Source organism: Pantherophis guttatus, chromosome 6 (genome assembly GCF_059756535.1).
Source record: "Pantherophis guttatus breed Tessera chromosome 6, ASM5975653v1, whole genome shotgun sequence".
In the NCBI taxonomy this organism is placed as follows: Eukaryota; Metazoa; Chordata; class Lepidosauria; order Squamata; family Colubridae; genus Pantherophis; species Pantherophis guttatus.
The window spans coordinates 60,373,337-60,396,955 of record NC_142068.1 but is presented as its reverse complement, the minus strand read 5'-3'; the positions used below and the strand labels follow the sequence as shown (position 1 = coordinate 60,396,955).

General features: G+C 38.1%; 1 protein-coding gene across 5 annotated transcripts in view; it reads right to left on the bottom strand.

The window, feature by feature from the left end:
- Nucleotides 1-121: 121 nt before the first annotated feature.
- The window catches only part of ZRANB1 (zinc finger RANBP2-type containing 1), a 62,659-nt gene continuing 39,161 nt past the window's right edge, over nt 122-23,619 (bottom strand). For all 5 annotated transcript variants that reach the window (XM_034436428.3, XM_034436426.3, XM_087871630.1 and 2 more), the window contains 6 exons: nt 17,754-17,825; nt 15,877-16,075; nt 13,493-13,613; nt 8,291-8,420; nt 4,246-4,475; nt 122-3,558 (listed from right to left, as the gene is read on the bottom strand). In XM_034436428.3, the coding sequence (XP_034292319.1) occupies nt 3,340-3,558; nt 4,246-4,475; nt 8,291-8,420; nt 13,493-13,613; nt 15,877-16,075; nt 17,754-17,825 (971 nt within the window). In that variant the 3' untranslated portion in view covers nt 122-3,339. The remainder of the gene's footprint in view (nt 3,559-4,245; nt 4,476-8,290; nt 8,421-13,492; nt 13,614-15,876; nt 16,076-17,753; nt 17,826-23,619) is intronic.

Genomic DNA, 23,619 nt, shown 5'->3' with positions numbered 1-23,619 from the left:
ATTAAGATATCTGATACTAAAATTAGCTTGTCAGTGAACTTTTAATGTGATTTGAGAAGGCTTAAAAGGAACGGGGGACACACACAAAATAAGCTATGGAAGCAGAAATCGAAAACAGATCATTGGTACAAAACTTATATTTTGTTTTGAATTGATGGAAAAGCACATTACCAGCTTGAACACATTCAAGGGATTCAACTTCATAAATGTGTCAATGATCTAACACTGCAAATATGTGCAACTTACCATAGATACCAGAATAGAGCAACCAGGAGAAGAAACATTGATGAATTACAGAGAACATTTTAGGAAGTCACACAAATGAAGGTGAAGTAACAAAACGTTTACACTGGCATTAGTGAATTTTTAGAAGCTGCTATTCTTGGAACTTTTCTTAAGCCAGGAAGTAGCATTCCAAATAGGCATAATTAGCATTCATGAAAAATACTTGAATAAGCCAATCATATTTGTTGTGGGATGTTCTACCATTAGTAAATGTGCTTAATAGAGACATTAATTTTGTATTACTTCCAGTTACTAATTTGAAGGGAAAACTCCCCACTTAAAATCAGATAGATACTTAGAGGAAACTTTGTGCTGAAATTTTTATACCAGTTGCCATTGTAAAAGTTATCTTACTAGGCTAAATCTAAGTTAAATGATAGAGAAGAGGCATGCCGCTAAAAGAATTTATAAAATACTGGTGTAATTAAGAAAGCATAATCCACTACAATAGAACACGGCTTTGGGGAAAAAATAATTACCATACAAAATGGTGGAGATGGCAAATCATTTTGATGCTAACCATAGAAGTGGTGAGGTGGTTTCTCTTTTCAAGAGAACAGGCTTTGAAACAAGACATAGAACAAAATATCTGAATAGGATAAACAATTTAGGTATTTAAAGGTTAAAAAAACCACAATTCAAAAAAATAGGACAGCAAAATATTCAGTTTAATTTGGACTGTAGGGAGACTTTACAACTTAAAAAGAAAATCAAACTGATGTCTGACCTCTAGTTTTAAAGCAGGGATATGTCAGAATACCTCCAAGTTTGTTTTTAAAAATGTAATCCTTCCCAAAAATTATACATCAGATGACAGGCCTACGTACTATTGCAATTAGTGTTTCAAGGCACAGCTATAATCGAATTAATAACTGCTGTTGTACTGTAAGAGCAATCGGAATTACAATCTATAAAACCACTGACTTCTGCTGAGCCTCATAAGGATGTACTGTGACTATATAATATGTATATTGCTGCTTGTATAGCTGTATAACATGAAAATAAAATGTATATTGCTGATTTTTTTTATCCCTACTAGCAGCCAAATGCCTTTATTCAAGAAAATGCCTAAAGCCTTAGTTAAATACGGCTAAACATTTTCTCCTCTTATTAATAGGGCAAAGGAAAATAAAATAATATTTATATTCAAGAAGGCCATATCTCATTGCAGGAAATTGCTGGTAGAATTGAGAAGTAACTCAGATTTGGAGCATAACTTGCAACATTTCAATTTTCTTCATTCTATTCAAGCATAATCACCTAATTTATTCTATTAGTTCAGGAATGCAGGAATTTTATAGGAAAGAATGTAGAGCAAGCAGAGGACAGGTATTAAACTATACCCCTTTTAACTGTCTTTAGGAAAACTTTAAAAAGGAATATATCAAAGCACAACCTGTTGTAGGAAAAGAAATCCAATGATTCTACTGCTCTGTAAATTTATCACAGGTCAATGTGATTTTCTTTGTGTAAAACATTAACAAGCTTCTATAAGAGTGAAAAAAATGTATTGATATGTTTCAACACAGTACCTTGATAAAATGTCATTGTTTATTTGTCAGTAGAATTATTTTGAGAAATTTTTGTTTAACTTTCAATTGCTTGAAATGTACCATTTTAAAAAGCAATTAATTCAGAATGGCTCCTATGTTTTTACATCCGTTTAAAAACGGTACAGTTTCTGTTCAGATTCTTAAACCAAGGATTCCATCTTATAACAGGTTCCATGTCATCATTTCCACCATCATTGGTCTTTAAAAAGTGCTTATCAGGATCTACATTTTGCATACAAAACTATTGAACCTTTAGTGTTCTTACAGTGAGTTTTTGGGTAGGGCTAGATCCATTCAATACAGCATAGCTAAGGTAATCAAGTATAATAAAAAGTGGTTTGTTTTTTTTCCAGAGAATATATTCTGAACTCACAGTTCAGGAAGCTTACAAGTTCAGATGTGGCCACAATCAGTCAACATGCACAGAATTCTGAAGGTTACATTTTAAGGAAAAATAGTACACAGGATTTCCCAACAAACTTTAGAATGAAGGCTTTTAAGGAAAACAGTCAAAGTGCTTTCTCACTCAATTTTAATGACCAAGGAATGCTCCTCAGTGGAAGCAATTTTAACTTGCATGGGGAAAGGCTTGATAAAATATTAATTTCTATAGTACAACTCACAGCAAGACCGGGATTGGACAAAATGCAGTTCAGTTTTACAAACTCCACACAATTGTTTAGCATAAAGTTCCCTGGAACAGCATTTTTTTAAAAACTATTTTAAGTAGCCTGAAAGGGGGGGAAAACTATTCCAAAGTTGTGATACAATGTAGTAATGGATACTAGAGAAGTCTTTACAGAAAACAGTTCACTTAAGTCAAGATTTATCATCCCTTCCATATGTTTTCCCTTTAAAATTTCATTTTATTATACTGTAATGGGCACAATATTAAATTTAACAGAACAATACATTTTTAACACGTATGAGTTACTCTGGTTATATGGCATCAACAAAAAAAAGAAAGGAAAAAATAGCCACATGATCTGATGATCTGATCTGGGCATTAGCAAGATTTCATATAAAATGTTATTTCAAGGAAATATGTCAGAATGCTTAAAAAGAGATGCAAAATAATCAAATTTTACTGTAAGTCTCAAAAGGAACAGATATTAATCAACAATGTGCTTTTAAGTGCCCTTATTCAAAAGAATTTCCTTCAATAATTGTAAGATGCTGGTTACACTTTTTTCCTATTACTCAACCTTCTTACACAACCATATGTGGTATAATTAAGGGCAGATGTACAACCGGAAAAATGCTTTCTGTCTTGGTAATAAAATTAGGGCTTTGCTTTCTTTTTCTTGTTTACAAATGAGTCCAACCAACATACTTCCTTCTTGCATCAGATGAGTCTCTGAATTCTTCCCATGCCCACTCAAAATCCTACGCAGGATGTTCCCTGCTACAATTGGGGCACCATGCAACAATTTGCTAGACTGCTCCAAGAGCTGGGGTTGTCACCATACACTATATGCAGCTGGTATCTTTTTTTTTTCATTCATTCATCATCATCGTCTTCATCTTCCTCTCCATCTGAAAGGGATGTACAGGGGCGGATTTGTCTATAGCGGTCCAGCCATTTCTCTACCATCTGCGTTACCAGGGGATGGTTACGCCGGCGAGAGCTTTTCTGCATAGCAACCAGGACTCCACCTTCTGTCACGCAACAGTCCAGCCATTCCCTAAGCAGCTTCTCTTGCTGTTCCTCATTACCAATCTTCGCAGGAAAAAATACAGACAACATGGTCAGTTTAGAATACTGCCAACTGAAAGAGACAAGTGTTGTGTAACACTTGCTATGGCCAATTCAAAAATCGACTAGCCAATTCCTAACTGGAATTAATTATTTACCACCAAGTCGCTTGCAACTTCTAGTAGCCACATAAATAGATTTCCTCCATGACGATTTATTGCCTAATCCCCAATTTTTAAAAAAAAATTCTGTAAGCTAAGGTTGAAGAAATCTAACAGTTCTGTTTCACAGGCCAAGTTATGAAAGACAAGTTATCTGTGATCATGCACCAGATATGCATCAAATAAAAATCCACATTTTTAATTGCTACTTTAAGGTTTCATTCCTAGTACAATGGTATTGTTAAATGTTATTAGAAAGTTGGCTTATCTTTTGCAGGCACTGTCATTCTGTATTTTTAGTTATAAAATGGTTCATTAAGAGGGCCCTAAACTATCTCGTTGTTGCTTTTTCCTCAAAAGTTTAATTGTTATAGCTGTTTTTAAAAAACATCTCTCATTCATAAAGACCTCAGTATAAAGTAAAATTTGGCGGTCAATATATCTCCTGCATGCTATCTATAATTATGCATATTCTTGGGACTTTAATTTTTTCTCATCTAATACTTGAGGAACATCTCTGCTGTAACCATAATTAAGAAGCATTTCTTACCTCTTGAGCAGACAGGAAGTGAATGTGCAGCAGCTTCCTTTCACTGTCAACCAACGGTAAAAAAGTAATAGTAACATCATCATCAGTGTTCAAGTTAGCACCAGCACCTCGATTGCCATAGCCATCGTTCTCCATGGCAACCAAAGCAGAGAAATGGCCCCTTGTGTAGCCCAGCGCAATCGGGCTCTTCCAACAAAAGCTCTGTTCCCATAACAAAGGCAAATATACACCTATGAAAAAAGGAAGGTCCAAAGGTAAATGAACTTGCTGTATTGTTTTTGGTGAAGATTTTTATCTAAAGCATGACAACGAACATAAGCCTTTAATGTACCTTTCAGTAGAAAGCTGAGTCTTTATCAATTAATGGATGTAAAAAGTTGCAAATATATTCTAATAATTGAGTCTACAGGTAGTCTTCCATTTATTACCAATTGTTTAACAGCCATTTGACACACATCCCCAGTTATGATCCATTTTCAGAGTTACAAAGGCCATACACATCCATATTGTCGCATAATTGCATTTTGGGCATTTGGCAACTGATCCACCTTAACGGCCATTTGCAGCATCCTGCAGTCATGTGACCATGATTTGTAACCTTTTTTGTCAGTTTCCAGGGTTAACCAAAATGGATTTGTTTAACAACCATCATAAAAACAGATTATAACTTTAGATCCAGTCAGCTGATGCTTCAACCTAGGACCCTCATTCTGGACTCAATTTCAGACATAAACCAAGAAATACCTGTACTATAAATACTATCATGCAATCCCCAAAATAGCTATAGTTATTTCTAAAGGAATTCCCATGGTAACTGAAACAATTCCAACTAAAGTTTTACCCTTTTAAAGTATTAACATGTTACGTTTAACATAGTGAATAAACTATATTTTAATTATTCAGTGATAATCCAGTTTTCACAGCTTTTAACACACATGATGGAATCTCCCTCCAACACTCTCATTTGAGGAACTTTAAAGATATTCAAAACTTCAACCAAACAACTAAAGCAGGAGCATGCCCTGCCATGAGAAAATTTAGAAACTGGAATACTACAAGTACCGTGCTGCTTAAAAGTTTTGAGTTTTTAACATTTCTGCATAAATACAATCTAAAATATGATCTCTTCTCCAGACAAGTCCTAAAACTAGATAAAGAGAACTCAATTAAAAGTCTATGTTTCTGTTCAGCCTCTCTATAATTTCACAGAGGCTCAGAATACATCCAAGAGCAGAGACAGTAGCAACATATCAATGTATTTCATCAAAACAAAACAATTACATTGTTCTAACTGCAACTTCTATAGCAGTCCTGTTATGTGTTCTCACTTTCCCAGAAATCTAAGAAGATACTTGAGCTTGTCTTGGGACTTTCCGTGTCTTCTCATTTTAAACTCATAAAGTGAAAGAGGATCCTAAAGAGCTGCCATATTAGCATAAAGTGATGTTCATCAGACCCACAGATCATTCTTTGTTGAATCAGATGCCAATGGTTAGCTCACAAGATGATTATGAGAACTCAAGCTTCTGCTACTGTCTCCTATTTCAATCACTGGTCCTGGAAGTAGCATGTACTTATCAAGACTAACAGCAACTGACTGTTTTATCCTTCTAAATTTATCTAATTCCCATTGTTGTCCCTTCTTTGCACTTATTGGTTTACTAGTAAACGTCAAAATGTGCTGCAGGAAACAAGGTGTTAAAGAACAGGCAATAATTTAGGTTCTGCTACCGGCAAAGGGTATAATTCTCAGGCAATGGTTGTAAGGCATGATGACCCAAATCAAGACTTGGTATCATCTCGAATTGAATAATTTAAGTGAAATTGTAAGTGCAAACAAAATGTGACAAAGATGTGGCCAAGAATTCACAAACTATTTTCAATATTCTGTAGACATACAATATTTTTATTATTTAGTAGGCTTTAATTTTAAGATGCAGATAACCGTAAGCAATTAGTTTATACAAGACCGGTTTCAATTCTTGATTTCAGTTAATTCTCTTTATCTCAGCTCGGAAAAACTCCTACACTCCAGTCCTTTTTCTAATGGAGGATTGATTCTAATGGCTGGTTATATCTATGTATATTATGTAGTCATTTTGTGTGAATACCAGAACATCCAGGGAGTTCTTTTTTAATGTCCACTCATTCGGTGATCATTCAAAGTTACAACAGCACCGAAAGAGAAGTACTTTTGATGAGCTCTTGCAGTGGCAGTCATTGTAGTGTCCCCGTGGTCAAACCATGCAGGATTTGCCTAACAAGAGCAACTAAAACTGTTAGAACTGCCACTGTGGTCACGTTATGCTGTGCCTTACAAACACATTGCTTAGTAATGGAATTCCCAAGCCTGATTATTGTCGGTAAGCGAAAACTATTGTACTTTCAACATTTTAAATTTATCTGATGACTTAGAATGATTGTCTCATCTTTAATTCTACTCAACTTCACAGTGAAGCTTTTCACAACTTAGTGAACCCATAATTGTAATTCTTTCTGTAAAAGTTCTAATTATTAAAGATCTAAAATTCCTAATTATTGATAGTAATTCTTACATTGTGCTTTTCCTACAAAAAGAGGTTAAGATGTTATAAATCTTAAATCTAAACATGATATAGAACTTTCTTTACACTATATTGTCAGGTTACTACATTATTTAAAAAAAGAAGTACATGTAAAACTTCCCTTAGGGACTTGTATTTCATGTCATAAATTCCTTTAAGCTACCGTTCACAATAGTCACAAAAGACAATTATAGGTGGTAGTATTCTAAAGATAAACTGTAATGCTATAACGAGATTTCTGATATTAAATATTATACTTTCTATAGATCATTATGAGAAGCATATACAAATCCCTTGAAAATTCTTGAACTCCGAAATTATCTGTTTCCCCGAAAATAAGACTAGCTCTTATTTTCTTTTGGGCCGCAAAATAAGCACTAGGGCTCATTTTCAGGGGATGTCTTATTTTTTTTCCATGTAAGGGAGGCCCACTTCTTCTGCTTGCTCGCAGCGGACAGATGGCCATGCAGCATGCCAGTGCTGCTGCCATGAGACAGGGAGACTGCAGCTGCCCCACCCACCCCACACTGGCTTACCTCAGGGCCCCTGCAGCCAGGCCACCCATATCCCAACATCTGCCTTGTGTCACGGCAATGGCTCCAGCAGCCCCATCCAGCAGGAACCCTCGTGGCCGCCAGCCCACTTCTTCTGCTTGCTTGCGGCTGCAACGAAGCAGGAGGCCGAGCGACGCACTTGTGCCACAGCCATGAGGCAAGGTGGGAGGGTAGAGCTGCCCCACGCATCCCGCACTGGCTGACCTCAGGGGCCCCGCAGCCAGTCCATCCACAACCCAAGACCTGCCCCACGGTCGCATCACCAACACACAACTCGGCCTCCTGCTCTGTTGTGGCCACGAGCAAGCAGAAGAAGTGGGCCGGCGGACATGTAGGCTCCTGCTGTACATGGTTGCTGTTGCTGCTGCTGCTGCAAGGCAGGTGTCGAGCGTGGATGGCCTGGCAGCGGAGGCCCTGAGATAAGCCAGTGTGGGGCGCATGGGACAGCTCCACCACCACCCCATCTCATCTCATGGCCATGGCACTGCAAGAAACCACAGGAAATGGATGAGTGGCCGGCTGCACAGGCTGTTATGTAGGGCTTATTTTTCGGATAGAGTTTATTTTCAGGGAAGCAGGTTATTTATATTTCTGTTAAGATCAAAATACTCCGAAGTATTTCTAAATGTTTCTATTGCACTGAATCAGAATTAATGTAACCTGCCAATGTATGTTAATAGCAATTTTATTAAAAATTACAATTACAGCAATAAAAACTAATACAAACTAAAAAAGGAAAAAGTAGAAAAAATAAGAATATAGTTAAGAAAAAGAAAAATTGAATAAAACTAATAAAAAATAGTAGAATTTTAAACATGAGAAACAGAAATTACACAGACTGCTTTAAATTTTTTAAATTATAGATTTTCCCAGTATCTTTTCAACATTTTAAATTAAAATCTTGTTTGTATTATAAATCATACTTACCTTGAAAACGAGTATATCCTAAAGTTTCTCCCCGGAAACTCTTATAATATTTAACTCCATAAACTATAATTGGTCTTCTAAGAATATGTGCAAGTACAAAAATGTGTGTCTGTTCCAAACTTGCGCCAGGCTGTTTCAAAAACAACATTTTAAAATAAAATTGTTATTATGTGAGATAAAACAGTAACACTGACATTCAATTTTAGTATAGTACAATAATACCACTTACCACAATTTAATTGAATCCAACAGACAAAACAAAGTCTGTTAAATTAAGCTTTATTGATGTTAAAAATGGGGAATGGAGCTGGTGAGAAGATTGGTGGCAGCAGTAGGCCAACGGAATCTGCCCCATTGAGACACTGGTGGCACTGGGAAGATTGGAGGTCCCTCCTTCCATGTACAGTGGGGATAGGGCAGTTTAGACGGGGATTTCTGGAGGTCCCCAATCTTTCCTGCTCCCTTGCTGGCAGAGGTCTATTCCTCCTGGCTATGTCCATAACAAGTGAAGGGAGTAGTGGACAAGATGGAGGTTATAACATTGAATTTTGCCATCTTTAATCAATCAGAAGGCCCTATGCATATTTTTACACATATGCAAAATGGTAGATAGGTATTTTACAGATGTGCAAAATATATTTCGGATTTAACATTTAGCAGTAATTTCTGGGCATCCTTACTGTAACTGTAACTGAAATGTTTCGAAGAAATCAACTTTTTAAATGCTGATTACCAAAATATTTTAATTGTATTCTTAAAGCATAAATATAATCTGGTACATCATTTAATGAGGATAAATTACACGAGAAAAACCAGGGTCTAGTGAAGTCATTAGTTTGTCTTAATATTATCCAGTTTTAATTACATATATGCCTCCTATAAGGCTTCCAATTATAGTAGCCTAGTGAAGACAGGCATAGTTACAAAAGAAAAGGGGATAAGAGAACATATACAAAAAGATAATCAGTTTTTTGCTTAAGTCAATAGACTACATGCAAAATTACTGCATATTGCCTGATACAGTGACAATTTTAATGTTATGGTGAAATTTGATTTACCACACTTTAAAACCTTCAAGTATTACTGTCAGATATTACAGTGAAGCAATGTGAATTCTTATCATCAAACATTTATTCATGTTACATTATGTAGGCTTACTCTCAGTATACAAACTTATATTTAATTACAGTTAAGCACATGGTGCTCAGTGTTAACTTCTGAGTTGTGTACATTGTTCATTAAAAAATTGAAATTTTTGTTGTCAGTCTAAATATTCCGGCTTTGGGAGAATATATTCTAGTCACACTAGTAGTAATAATTGTTACAACCTCATCAATGCCTGGATATAGACAAACTGTAAATATTACAAGGTGCCCTACTTCATCCAAGTCATCAGTGACAAATCAAACCATCGATGAAGCTAAAACCTGTGGCATTCCCTCTCTCTATACATAATAGTAGTCCCTGAACTATGAGCATATATCTTCAGTGACTATTCAAAGTTATGACGGTGATAAAAGAATGGTGACTACATGTCCTTGGCGTTCCAGCCATCCCAGCACTTCTGCCATCACATGATTGTGACAAGTGCGATGGAAACCAGTTTGCACTTACGACCAGTTGCAGCCTCTATGATCTCGAGATCATCATTTGCAACCTTCGCTGCTGGCTTCCTCAAAAGCTAACGAGGAAGGGGCCAGGAAAGGTCACAAGTCACTGGGGTAAGTCTCCTAGAGTGATGGAATGTGCCTATGAAAGGGGAGGTGGTGTGATGAACTACAGTGAAGTGGCACTTTCCCAGAAAGGAAGGGGCACATTCTGGGGGAAGGGGGGGGGGAGTTGAGACAACACAGCCCAGAGATGAATCAGAGAAAGAGGAAACGATTTAGGATAGCCACTTCTTAGAATCTCCCAAGATATATCCCTTAGGGTTAGAGAAATATATATTTAGTTTGGCAACATTCTGTCTCTATGGTTTGAGCAAATAAAGAACTGAGCTTTGGCTGGATTGTTCTAATCTGTGTCACTCTTGGGTGGGCCTGTCATTCATCTTGCCACACATACTGATTCAGGCCTCAATAACTCTCATTCACCTTTTAAAGAGAAGATGGTTTGTCTTCTGGTTTCTGAAAACTTAGGAGACTAGGGAACTTCAGTTTCAACCAACAATAAGCACATTTATGTATGAAACAACTAAATAACTACATTCATCTGAACAGAAGAGTTAGAAAGCATTTATATAATCACCATTCACAGTACTAATAGAAATGCAACACTCTCCAGCTTTTTAAACCAGCTTGGAATACTGCTCTCAAACCCTAGTAAAACAATCAGCAAGAATTGTGTTGTTTAACCAGTGTCCTAAGCAGCATGTCAGCTGAAATGATTACGATAATGATGTTGACACTATTATAAAATAATTACATATTACAATTTACATTATACAATTTAGATCCATAGAATCAGAGCAGAAACTCAAAATGCTGGGAGAGTACAGGGAGTATGCATGCCTTTTAGACAACCAAGAATGTTACATATACACACATAAAGCTAGAATCATATTGATCTAAAAGAATGCAATGTTCTCCCCCCCCCCCAAAAAAAAATATTGGGAGGGGAGGAAAAATACAATAACAGAAACATGTTGTTGAAAGCAGGTGAATAGGCAGGAGATATAAATAATGAAAGCATGAAATGGAGGCAGCAGACGGAGGAATCGCTGCCTTTTCAGGCTGATATATTGACTAGTCCTGCCTTCCTTGATGCCCTCCACATGCAGTGAGTGAGGGTACCTGCAATGGAGAGCCTCCTCTACCCACAGAGATTCTCTATCTGAAGATTCAGAAAAATCTCTAATCTTCAGAGAGTCTCCAGGGACAAAAGGCTCTCCACTGCAGACCCTTATCCTCTACACATGGAAGGGAATGGAAGGGAATGAGAAGAGAATGAGGTAGCAGGCTGATCGAACAGGACTAGAAATTTTAAGAATACTCACCTGGGAATAAGAGCCAATGAACTAAATGGGATTTTCTATAGAGTTAGCATGCATAGATTTCCATGTGCTTGCAGCCCAGCACAAAGACCTCTATCAACCTGTTTCCTTGTTGCAAACAGAAGGGAAAAAAAACACAACTCAATACCCCAAGGATCTCTTCTCCAGTTTGTATATTAATTACATGGAGTAAGCTGGGCTAAATAGGCCCATCTCCAGCATAGTAACAGACTATACCTGGAGGTAAGAGCAACTATATCTGGAGGCAAGAGCAACTAAACAGGATGGGTCTTGCTGCAAAGAATATGTCCCCACACCGAGCTAATATTTTTGCAGTCTCTTTCTTACTGCTGTGGGTATGACCATGGGGAGAGGTATCATCAGTATAGGTAGTCCTTGACTTACAACCGTTTGTTTAGTGACCGCTGAAAGTTACAACAGCATTGAAAAAAAATGACCTATGACCATTTTTCACACTTACAACTATTGCAGCATCCTCATGGTCATGTGATTTACATTTGGATGCTTGGCAACTGGTTCATATTTATGACGTCTCCTGTGTCCTGGGGTCACGTGATCAGCTTTTGAGACCTTCTGTCAAGCAAAGTCGATGATGAATCCAGATTCACTGAACAACCGTGTTATTAATAGAACAGCTGCAGTGGTTCACTTAACAACTGTGGCAAGGAAAGGAAAGGTCGTAAAATGGGGCAAACCTCGCTCAACAAATTTCTCACTTAGCAACCTAACTTTTGGGCTCAATTGTGGTCGTAAGTTGAGGACCACCTGTACACCGATGATACCCAACTATGTATCTCTGCCCCTGGTGAATTAAGTGATGTGAGGCTTTTAACGTCTTATCCTGGTGTCTGGAGGTTGTGAGTATCTGGACAGGAAACAACAAGCTTCAGCTGAATCTTGGCAAGATTGAGTGCCTTTGGGTTCTGGGGCCCACCAGTTTTACAATCATGCTGGTACACAAACTTGGAGGTGTGGGGAGATCCTGGACTCACAACTCCTTTAGATAGGAGTGGTGGCTAGGAAGGCCTTTGCACAGCTTCATGTTGTGTGCCAGTTGTGCCCAAATTCCTAAATCAGGGCCTCTGTTCACAATCATGCCCTAATCACTTCCCGATTGGATTACTATAGTGAGATCAAAATGGGGCTGTGAGATGGGCGGCCATGTAAATTTGATAAAACAAATTTATCAAACACACACACACACACAATAGGACTTGCTAAAACATCCTGAGCCATCAACATTTTTTGCAATCTCTTTTACTGATGTGAATGTTTATTATAGCATGCATGTAAGTATTATATCTTACAGCACGCATGTAAGAGAAATTATTCTGAAAAATAATTATATATATATATATATATATATATATATATATATATATATATATGACATTAATTAATTCACAACTGGGTGCCTTATAATCCATTTAATATTATCTTTTCCTCTTTGTTTGGTGCATTTACCCTCCAAATCAGTATGAACTTACTAGTGTGTCCCATACACATATATGTTAGAAGAGGAAAAAAAACCCTCCAGACTGATTTAGTGGAAATTGGCAACAATGGCCGACAAGAAAAATGGAAATTATACTGGGGTTGTTGTTTTGGCAATGTTTAGTCTGACTTTTATATAATCCTCTTTTCTTTGGGAGACATCGTCAGGTAAGCATAACTATAACATTGTCCATAGCAAGATCTATGAAGCTTAAAATATTTATTTATTTAGGCTTTTCTAAAGTTTACAGATTATTATAAGTGCTCAAAGTTAGCACAGTTCCTAAATTTAGCTATAATTAGATTTGCAGGTGTATTCAGAAGAAATTCCCATTCAGTTCAGTGAGATAGTGTATATATATAGCTTAAAGAAGCTGTGATTATTCAAATTGACATAATTAACCCCAATAATCTTTACATAATTTCAATTTTATGTAAAATGTAAAAAAAAAAACCATTGATGATTTTGATTGGATAATGCTTGTAACATCTGAATCACTCACAAGTACAAACACCAAATTAAAGTACTTATAACAATACCAGAGGCCTACTAAAGAAAATAGTTTTCAGTCAGGTAATCTAAAATATGCATTACAAAATAGAAATCTAGAGAACTTGTTAAGAAAAATGCAAATACATTTCTCAGTAAGGTAGTCTTTCCCATGTTACGCTTTTACTTACGGTGACATTCTTACCTGACTAGCAAGAGAAAGTATAAATGCCCAGTCTTCCTGCCATTGTTCTTCTCGCAGTGAGAAATGTAAACCAAAGCTTTGAGAATACCATGATTCCCATTCTTTCCATCGGGTATAGAACCTATAAAAAAGTATGTGTGTAACAGTTTATTTCATCTTACCCAATCACACAGGCTTTGTCCAGAATTTGGGCTACTTAATCGATGATTTGACAGGAAGATGAAGAGACTAAGAATTAGTATTTCTTGCTGCAATAGTTAGCTAACATCTCTCTTGGTCAACACACACACACACACACACACACACACACAGAAGAGAGAGAGGGGGGGGGAGGGGAGAGAGAGAGGGAGAGAGGGAGAGAGGGAGGGAGAGAGAGAAAGAGAGAGAGAGAAAGAGAGAGAGAGAGACAGACTGGCTGGCTGGCTGACTTTGGCACTCATCATTAATTGCTTCCATGAATATCAAACACGATGAGTACCAAACCAATTTTTCCCATAAGGAATAATGTAGTGAGTCACAAGGCAGCCAACACTGACAAATCCTAGCTTGTGAGTTGAGTACAAAACAAACGATGAGTATTGGGACAAAAGTTTCACATCAAAATGCATTTGAGTAAAAAAGTTGATGAGTTTCAAAGCAATTGAGTACCAAGGTACCATTGTATGTATGTATTTATGTATGTATGCATGTAGGTATAAGAGAGAGAGAGTCAACTATGCAAAGGCTTGGATTTATTTAGGAAAACCTGCTTCTGAATAGGCAGGAGTGCCACACAGCGTCTATTTGCACTTATTAAAGCAGTTACATCCAATTTCAGGATTGTGTGAATCATTCTTTCCTACCTGAATCTGAATTATCAATTGATCATTTTTCACTGTTTTTGCAACAATCATTTCCCTAATAGATTAACAGATGACCTTTCAAAAATAATTCTTATATGTATGTGATCTAATGTCTAAAACTGCAAATAGTTAAGCTTTTTAATTTTTTTTCTTATTTTCTTATTCCATCATGTATTGCTTACTACTTTATTGTGCATGCTCATACAACAGCTATAAATTTTAGAAGTAACATTTTAACATGAATAATAAGATGGATGGATGGATGGATGGGAGAGAGGGGGTGGAGAGACTGCAGATAATTGATTAGTCATAGCACCATATCTAAATATAAAACAAAAATAAAATACAGAATATAATTTCAGGGTAAGATATATATAAAAGAAAATACAGCAATAAAATACATATGTGGAAGATATGAATCAACAATCAAACAGCTTATCCAGATACGTTCAATGTAACAGGCTCTTAATTCAACTGCCTTAACTATAAATTTAGCAGTTCTGCTTCCGATGTATAGATTAGAACCCAGGAGGAAATAGGACAATCTGTAATTCCGACCTCAGTGGACTGTTTTTTCAAGTAAGAATGTTAAGTCTCTAAGTCTAAGAAGGGCATATAACTGACAATCAAACAAAACATGAGCAATGTCTTCAATCGCTGGGGTACTGCATATACTGGTTATAATACTGATTCTGACTCTACGCCTACTTCTCAATGAGCCAGGATAATTTTTCCAACTCATAGTGTCTTCAGGACTACTCCTAGGGTTAGCTGAACTTTCAGCATGGGCAATGCTGAAAGTTCTCTAAGTTAAATCCACACTTCTGGAGATAAAGTCAAAGGTAGAGAAGGCTGTGCTAGTACAAACTTCCCAATCACAGCAAAAACATAGATGTGATAAAAAGGTAAAGGTTCCCCTCGCACATATGTGCTAGTCTTTCCCGACTCTAAGGGGCGGTGCTCATCTCTGTTTCAAAGCCGAAGAGCCAGTGCTGTCCGAAAATGTCTCCGTGGTCATGTGGCCAGCATGACTAAGCACAGTACACTGTTACCTTCCCACCAAAGTTGGTCCCTATTTTTCTACTTGCATTTTTTATGTGCTTTTGAACTGCTAGGTTGACAGAAGCTGGGACAAGCAATGGGAGCTCACCCTGTTACGCGGAACTAGGGATTCGAACCGCTGAACTGCCGACCTTTCGATGGACAAGCTCAGCGTCTTAGCTACTGAGCCACCGCATCCCTTATAGATGTGATAAGATATATAAATAACTCTTCAGATAAATCCCATTGGACCATCAGTTGACTAATTAAATGTCACTTTATATACTATATAGACACAACTTACTATTTATATAAATTGGAAGGTTTTCTGACACAAAAGTTTCAATATTTTATGACAGAGTAAGATTGCAAAAGAATATTGCTTTTGCTGTAAAACACTAGCAAATTTATCCCTCCCAAATCTAAAAGTTCTGAATTTTTGTTTGAAGAAAGTTAACAATTAAAGTCATTCGACTGTACAGCAAAACCATTTCTGCTTACCAATGAGAACAATCGTGTAAACTGTCATGAAGAGCTTTACGTAGCACCGAATCCTTATCATAAATGCCCCAGGTAGCTTGTAGAACTGAATCAAGCAGGCAATCTCCTGCAGTCCGATTCCAAAGTGCATAAAGTCTACTGTCCAAACGTGTACCCAGTTCCAGTGACCAGTTTATAATGGGAGATTCTTCTTCTAATTCTACAAAATAGAAACAGTACCCAATCGGCCATCTTAAATCCAATGAGCAAGACACAAAACCATTTAGCACTTTTATTACTTTTAGATAAAGCAGATAAATTGCTTGGCTTTTAAGTAAAACTCTCTTAGCTTCAAGACAATAGAGGGAAGCCTAGCATTTCCAGATTGCCAAAACTGAAGTCCAGCAAGAAAAAGTTTCTTGCCCGTTTCTTCTTTGTTGTTGTGATAGTAGCAGGCACAAGTCCCAGGTGTGCTCAGGAGAAAAGGAAGATAGTGGTCAGAGTTGAGTGTTTCGAGGTCTCTGATTTTGCCCTGTGAAGCAGCCCCTCTTTCCTCATTCCCCCTGTATTAGATGGTTTTAAGGATATTTGATGAAAACATTATTCTAAATAAATAAAGAATGGAAACTCCAATAAAATTTTAACCTACCTTAAAATTCTTCTATTCTAAGGTTCCTTCAAAAAGCAGAAATTGTGGGGGAAAATCAATTACCAACTAAATGAATGATTCTCACTTGCTCATTATTTTGCACTACTATATGTATTGACACAGCCTGGAGTGAAAAGGCCAAGGAGGGGAGTGTAGAGATAGCTGGGGTTGTAGCAGTGGTGGGATTCAACTAATTTAACAACCAGTTCTTCCTAATGACCAGGTGGGCGTAGCTGGGGGGGTCATGTGACTGAGTGAGCGTGGCCAACTTGATGTCACTCACGGCAAAGACGCAGCGGCAGGCCGTTCGCACCGGGAAAGAGGCAGCGGCAACAGGCCGTCTGTGCTGGCAAAGAGGCGAAGGAAGGCTTAACAGACAGGCAGGTAGCTGGGCCGTGTTGGAGGCAGTGGAGAATGTCAAAGGAAGGCTCGGCAGGGACCAGGGCCGCGTGGGATGCCAGGGCGAAGGCAGGCAAGTGGGCTGGGCTGCAGGGGCCATGTGGTCGAGGCAAGTGAGCTAGCGAATGAGGAAGCCAGAGAGCAGCTGCTATGCCACGGCTAAGGCGAGATAAGGAGTGATTGGGAGGGGAGGGGCAGGAGGGGCCAGCCAGTGGTACAATTAATCAGTTCTCTGAACTGCACAAAAATTTAATAACTGGTTTGCCCAAACTGGTCCAAACTGGCTGAAACCCACCTCTGGGTTGTAGCCTAAATAAAATTCTTTGCTCTGGGAATTAAGGACATTGGTGCAGGTGCTCGAAAGGTGGAGACTGAGGTCACCTAGCAACTGGACTGTATGCTGATTGGACCATGTGACTGAAGACTCTGGGGGGAAGTGACAAAGTTTTCCTTTTAATTGGGTGTAAAACCGGCAGGAACTTAGAGCCGGTTTTCCACCAGGAACATGCCAAATTGATATGTCCCAATAAAATGTTCTTTGAGGAAATTGCCTGTCTCGGAGTTCTTATTAAATGGGATCTATTACTTGGAACCTTGACATTTAGTGAATTATACTGCCACCTATACCCTTCTGATAATACATCAAAGAAAAGAACATCAATTTATTCCTGTCACATACATATGCAATTTGTAAATTTATATTTAGTTCTTCCCTGGTGCTCTTTAATAGTTCTATTCTTAATTACTATTCCATAAACCTCAGGTGAAAGCTTTTCCAAAGTAAACTCTAAAACACAGTCAAATTAATAATATCATATTGTGTAAACTATATATTATACAACATATTTACCTTTTTGAACATCCCTATCAAGTACTTCATCGAAAAGCTTCTCTTGAACTGTTGGCGGCAAATCTTCAATATCTATAAAGGAAGACATTCGATTATTACACATCTGACCATAACAATTCACTTAAATGTACAACTTTCTCTACTTTAAAAACTGTTTCACACAATATGATGAACACTTTTTAGAACAAGCTCTTCAGAACATCCTCATTTCTTCATGTGGTTATTTTTCTTTCATATCTAAACTCATCAAGTGATACCTGAGGTATCAATGCAATAGTTCCCAACACATGTATAAAATCTTATTGTAAACCAACACCAAATAATACAAGAAATGAACTCAATAATGACTAAAATGTAAAGCAAAGTTGCAGAACATAAGGTTTTACGGTTGCAGAGACCTGGGAACAAGCACCTAGGACCGTGATGGCGAACCTATGGCACAGGTGGCACACGTAGCCATATCAGAGCTCAACTTCCGGAAGTTGTCAAACGGGCCATTTTTGGCCTCCGGAGGACCTCCATGGGGGTGGGGAAGGTCATTTTCGCCCTCTCCAGACTCCTAGAGAGGCCCTGGAGGCTGGGGACAGCAAAAAACGGGCGTACCAGTCCCACTGGAAGTTGTTAAACAGGCTGTTTTTGGCCTCCGGAGGACCTCCTGGGGGGGAGGCAGTTTTCGCCCTCCCCAGATTACTAGAGAGGCCCTAGAGCCAGGTGAGAAAGAAAAACGGGCCTACCAGGCCATCACGTGCCAGGAGTGCGGGGAGCGGGGAGCGGGAGGGGTCCCATGCGCATGCAGGGGCGCATAGAATTATGGGTGTGGGCACGCGCACGTGATCCCTCCCTCTGGCATGCGATGGCAAAAAGGTTGGCCATCATTGACCTAGGACGTTCTGAAATTGTTTCCAATAATGTATTTTAATATAACTTAAAGAAAAATATATAATAGATGGGTAATATATATAATTTAAATTAAATTAAATCTAGATTTTCTCTGCTGGCCCTACTTAAATTTTAAAATGCAACTTGTAAAAGACTGTGCATTATTACTATAAAGAGATAGTGTCTTGATTATTTTTTTGGAATGCCAGTTCCAAAACCTAAAAAATTACTTCTCTATAGATTTAAAATGTTTCTTGATAAATCCACTCAGGCTATATATTTACTGAACAACATAGTGTACAACTGAATTTGACAATGCAAAATTCTTGTATAAATCTATGTATAAATGTTATTTGTTAAAGATGAAAAATAAAAGTACTTAAAATGTAAGTTGCAATCATATTAATTATGCGTTATAAAATAATCGCAAACTTTACCATTTGTCCTACCTGAATTCATGTTATGCATTGAATAGTAAATATATTTTCCATTATATAAGATATAGACGAGTTTGATCAGAGTAAAACTAATTAAAAGTATTTTTTAATTTATATGACTCCCTTGAAATAGTAACATATTTGTGCAGTAAACATAATAAATAACACAAACCTGTTAATTAGAGCTTCTAGACAAAATGAGTTTAGGAAAGTAGGCTTGAAAATTCTATTAAGACACTCAATAGAAAAAGCTCCTTATTAATTCAAGTAACATTATTCTTGCTCCCTTTCTTGGCCCACCCGACTTAGCCAAAGAGATGCACCAAAAATAATTATTTTCATTTAGTAGTGTAGCCAAATTGTTTTGCATTACATACTCCAATGAATCAGAACAAATTAAGTATAATTGGAGAATTGGAGACAAGAGGTATTCTGCTTTCAAAGCCTCTTCCAAAAACTCTTTTGCAACAAAAATATATAACTCAAACATAATGAGTTTATATTGATGAAATTACTTTTTACAAATAATCTGAAAGCACAAAAAATGAAATGCTTGCTATAGTCATAATAGAGGTTTCAAATAGAATGCCTGTTTAGGCTCTGTTGAACTGGAAAAAAAATTCCTGAGAGTGGGCTTGACATGGAGTACCTGAAGAAAAGTTCCAAATCAGTCTTGTCCGGCTGATGTCGCAGCGATATCAGACGCAGGGAATGGGTTTCCACATTCCCTGTGCCAAGTTCTCCCTGTTTGTGGGCTCCAACAGGAGCCAAAGCCGCCTTGTAGGGGCAGCGAAGCTAAGGAGGGGCGCAACTCTGCTGCTGAACCCCGGGCTTTTTTCCCTCTATGCCATGGCGAGGAGAAGGGGCAGCCTAAAGACAGTTGCCACGAAGCTGGGACAGGCAAGAAACACCTAAGAACTGTACTGGAACAGAGTTGGTGAACAGTGTCTGGAACTGGGTGAGAAGAATTCTTTTTACTTAAAACTAAACGAAACCAAAAGAATATCCAAAAGAAAAGAGAGGCTCACTGCTATTTTTAAAAGCAGCAATTTAACATTTTGAGAAGAATTTCAAAATTGTAGGAAAAAGAATCAAAGGGAGAGAGGAAAAACCTTTAAAAACACAGAAAATTGGATTTCTAAATTGGACAGGCGTTTGGATAGGCATTTCAAAATGCTGGAACTATTTACTTAAAATAGTAACATCATCTTTATATTTTGATTGTTACCATTAAAATTGGATAAAACTGGTTAATATTGAAATTTGACCTGCTGACAAAAGGAAGGCATAACATATTCCCAAAATCCTGAAATACTTGGCTATTGGCAATTTAAATGTCAGAATAAGAAAGACATTATTATTAAAGTGACCCCTGAAGGCTACAACACAAGACTGAATTGATAGAGGGACTTATGAAAGTTCTGGGAAAAATTTTTGAGACTATCCAGAGGAACAGGTCAATCAGCTTTGGGATAGCAAGTTTTATGAATATCAAACTTTTTGAGAAGTGACTTTAGGTTTGAATATATGGTTTTTGGATTATTGGACAAAAGAGGGATAAAATAAAACTAAACGAGATGCTCCACCAGCAAGAAATAAGTGGAATTTGGGAAGACAGCATTAAGCATCCTTAATACTTTGAATTCGGAAATTCAAAGTTTTGATACTTTGACAAGAAGATACAAGGAGATTATGAATAAAATGCATAGTTAGGGAGCTGGAAAACATGATACAAAGGACAAGGAGTGACCAAGACACTCAGGAAGAGGAGCCAATTGAAAGAGTAGATGAAAAAACAGAACAGACAAACCAACAAATAAAAGAAGATGACAAAAAGGAGATAACAACAAAAACAATAATGACTGATGAAATAAGCTGAGGGAGGAGTACTTTAAGGGAATTAAAAAAGGAACTGGAGTTGCAGGAAGACTTTTTTGGAAGAGCGATAGGGGCAAGGGTAGATATTTTGAAAATTAGCAATGGAAAAGGGCAGAGAAGAGAGAAATGTTTAAAATGATTGGTCAAGATGTAGAAGCAGATAGAGATAAAGATCCAAGAGAGGAATATGGGAGGCAAGCTAAGAAACAAACAATTAAAGCTTTAAAGCGGGCAAGAGACGATGGATAGAAAGGGAATATTTTTAAATGTAATAGTGGCATAATTAAAAGTTAGAATAGGGATGGAAACTAGAGAGAGGGGGATTAATGGAATACACATTTTTATATAAGGTGAAGTAATAACAAGAGGAGAAATCAGAACTTGAACGATGGTACCGTTTCCCCGAAAATACGACCTATCCTGAAAGTAAGTCGTAGCTTGATTTTTACATATGTGCCCAATATAAGCCCTACCCCCAAAATAAGCCCTAATTAAGATCCCGCCCACTCCAGAGTACACTGGTAAAAGTTAAGCTGAGGGGGAAGGGGTGGTGGAGCTCCTACTACTTACCTTTGGACAGTTGTAACAAGTCTCGCACACCCCTACACCTGCCTCACCGGCCCATTTCTTCTTTAGTGAAAAGCTAAATCAGCAGCAAAGCTCACCTAACTTCCTAGTCCAAATGCCTGGGGAAACAGCATTTTCTTTGGAGTCTTTTGAAGGACTAACATGGCTGGTACCTTTCAGATGTCTAGGGATTGCTGTTCCATAGAACAGGAACTGCCACCGAAAAGGTACAACTCTCGAGTCCAAAATGATGACATTATTTAATAGAAGGGACCCACAGCACACCCTCTCTGATAGATCTAGTGAGCCAGCTTGAAACAATGGGAGAGAGGCAAACATATAGATAGCCTGGGATGGTCAGAAACCATCCCAGGCTATCTAGTGGTTAAAAATCTCTTTGGTTTTTTTATCCTTTTGTTCTTTTTGTTTTATAAGGTTCATCTTTCAGATGATTATCCCCTTTCTCTTTGACATATATTGTTTTCCTCTTAATTCTTTAATTGTAAACTATTCAGAGACATTGTGGAGTTGGTCTGTGTAAAAATCTTAATAGGGTTGGAAAACAGACCAAATAAATCCACATTGACTGATAATGCTATATGGAATATCGGTAAAGCTGTGGCTGTGAACTTTTTTTTTTCTCTGCCTTGTGAATATCTAGCCCAAGGAAAATCTCAGCAAAACTAAGACTAATGAGGAGGGTTTTCCTCCATAGATGTAAGACTAAGCCCGGTTTTCCATCTAAAAAAGGTCAAGTTAACCTTTTTCTGATAGGTCCATCCTCAGTGACTGAGAATTGACCGGAATTATGCCCTACCGTAAGCAAGGAATGCTGCAAGTGACATGAATTTGAGAACAACCGATAGCCTAGTCCCATGATGGCAAACCTATGGCATGCGTGCCACAGGTGGCACGTGTAGCCATATCAGTGGGCATGCCAGCTGAGCTCTGGCACGCATGTGCATGCCGGCCAGCTGATTTTCAGGCCTTCTGGGCCCACCAGAAGTAGGGTGTTTCCTGCCTCCGGAGGCCTGGGGGGGGACAGGAAGTGACTTTTTTGCTGTCCCCAGCCTCCAGAGACTGCTAGAAAGGCTGGGGACAGCAAAAAACGTCACTTCCTGTTCCACCAGGAGTTGGGAAATGGGCCATTTCAGACCTTTGGAGGGCCTCCGTGGGAGTGAGAAAGGCTGTTTTCGCCCTTCCCAGATAGAGAGGATCTGGAACCAGGTAAGAAAGATAACCAGGCCTACCAGGCCATCGCATGCCAGGAGCAGGGGGGGAGAGGGGGAGTTGCATGCGCATGCGCAGGGCGCATAAAATTATTGGTGTGCATGACCCCCCCGCCCCCCCTCCTGGCATGCGATGGCAAAAAGGTTAGCCATCACTGGCCTAGTCTATCTATTCTTTTTTGTCTTATTAAGCACTGTTATGTGAATCCTAGGTTGACAAAGCTATGATGGGTCACCGCCCTGAGTCCTTCGGGAGTAGGGCAGTATATAAATTTAATTATAAATAAATAAATAAATAAAAAATAAAAAAGTATAAAAAGTGGAAAGAGGGGCACATAACTAAGGCAGAATATCAGCAAATAGCCCAACCCTGCAAAGATCAAGTGAGGAAAGCTAAGGCTCACAATGAGGCCTTAGCTTTCACAACAAAGGCTTGCGACAAAAGTAAAAAATAACAAAAAAATCTTCTTCCAACATGTTAAAAACAAGAAAAAAGTCAAGGAAACAATTGGTTCATTGCTGGGAGAAAGTGGCAGGAAGCTGACAAGCAACAGGGAGAAAGCAGAACTACTTAACTCGTTTTTTGCAACTGTCTTTACACAAAGGGAAAATGCAGTCCAACCTATCAAAATCATCACAAAAAACAGATTAGGAACACAAGTTAAAATAGGGAAGAAAATGGTAAAAGAGCACCTGTCTACCCTAGACAAGTTCAAATCACCAGGACCGGATGGGCTACACCCCAAGATTCTGAAAGAACTGGCAGAGGAGATTTCAGAACCACTGAACTATATCTTTCAAAGTTCCTGGAGCACCGGGGAATTGCCAGAGGACTGGAAAAGAGCTGATGTAGTTCCCATCTTAAAAAAGGGGGGG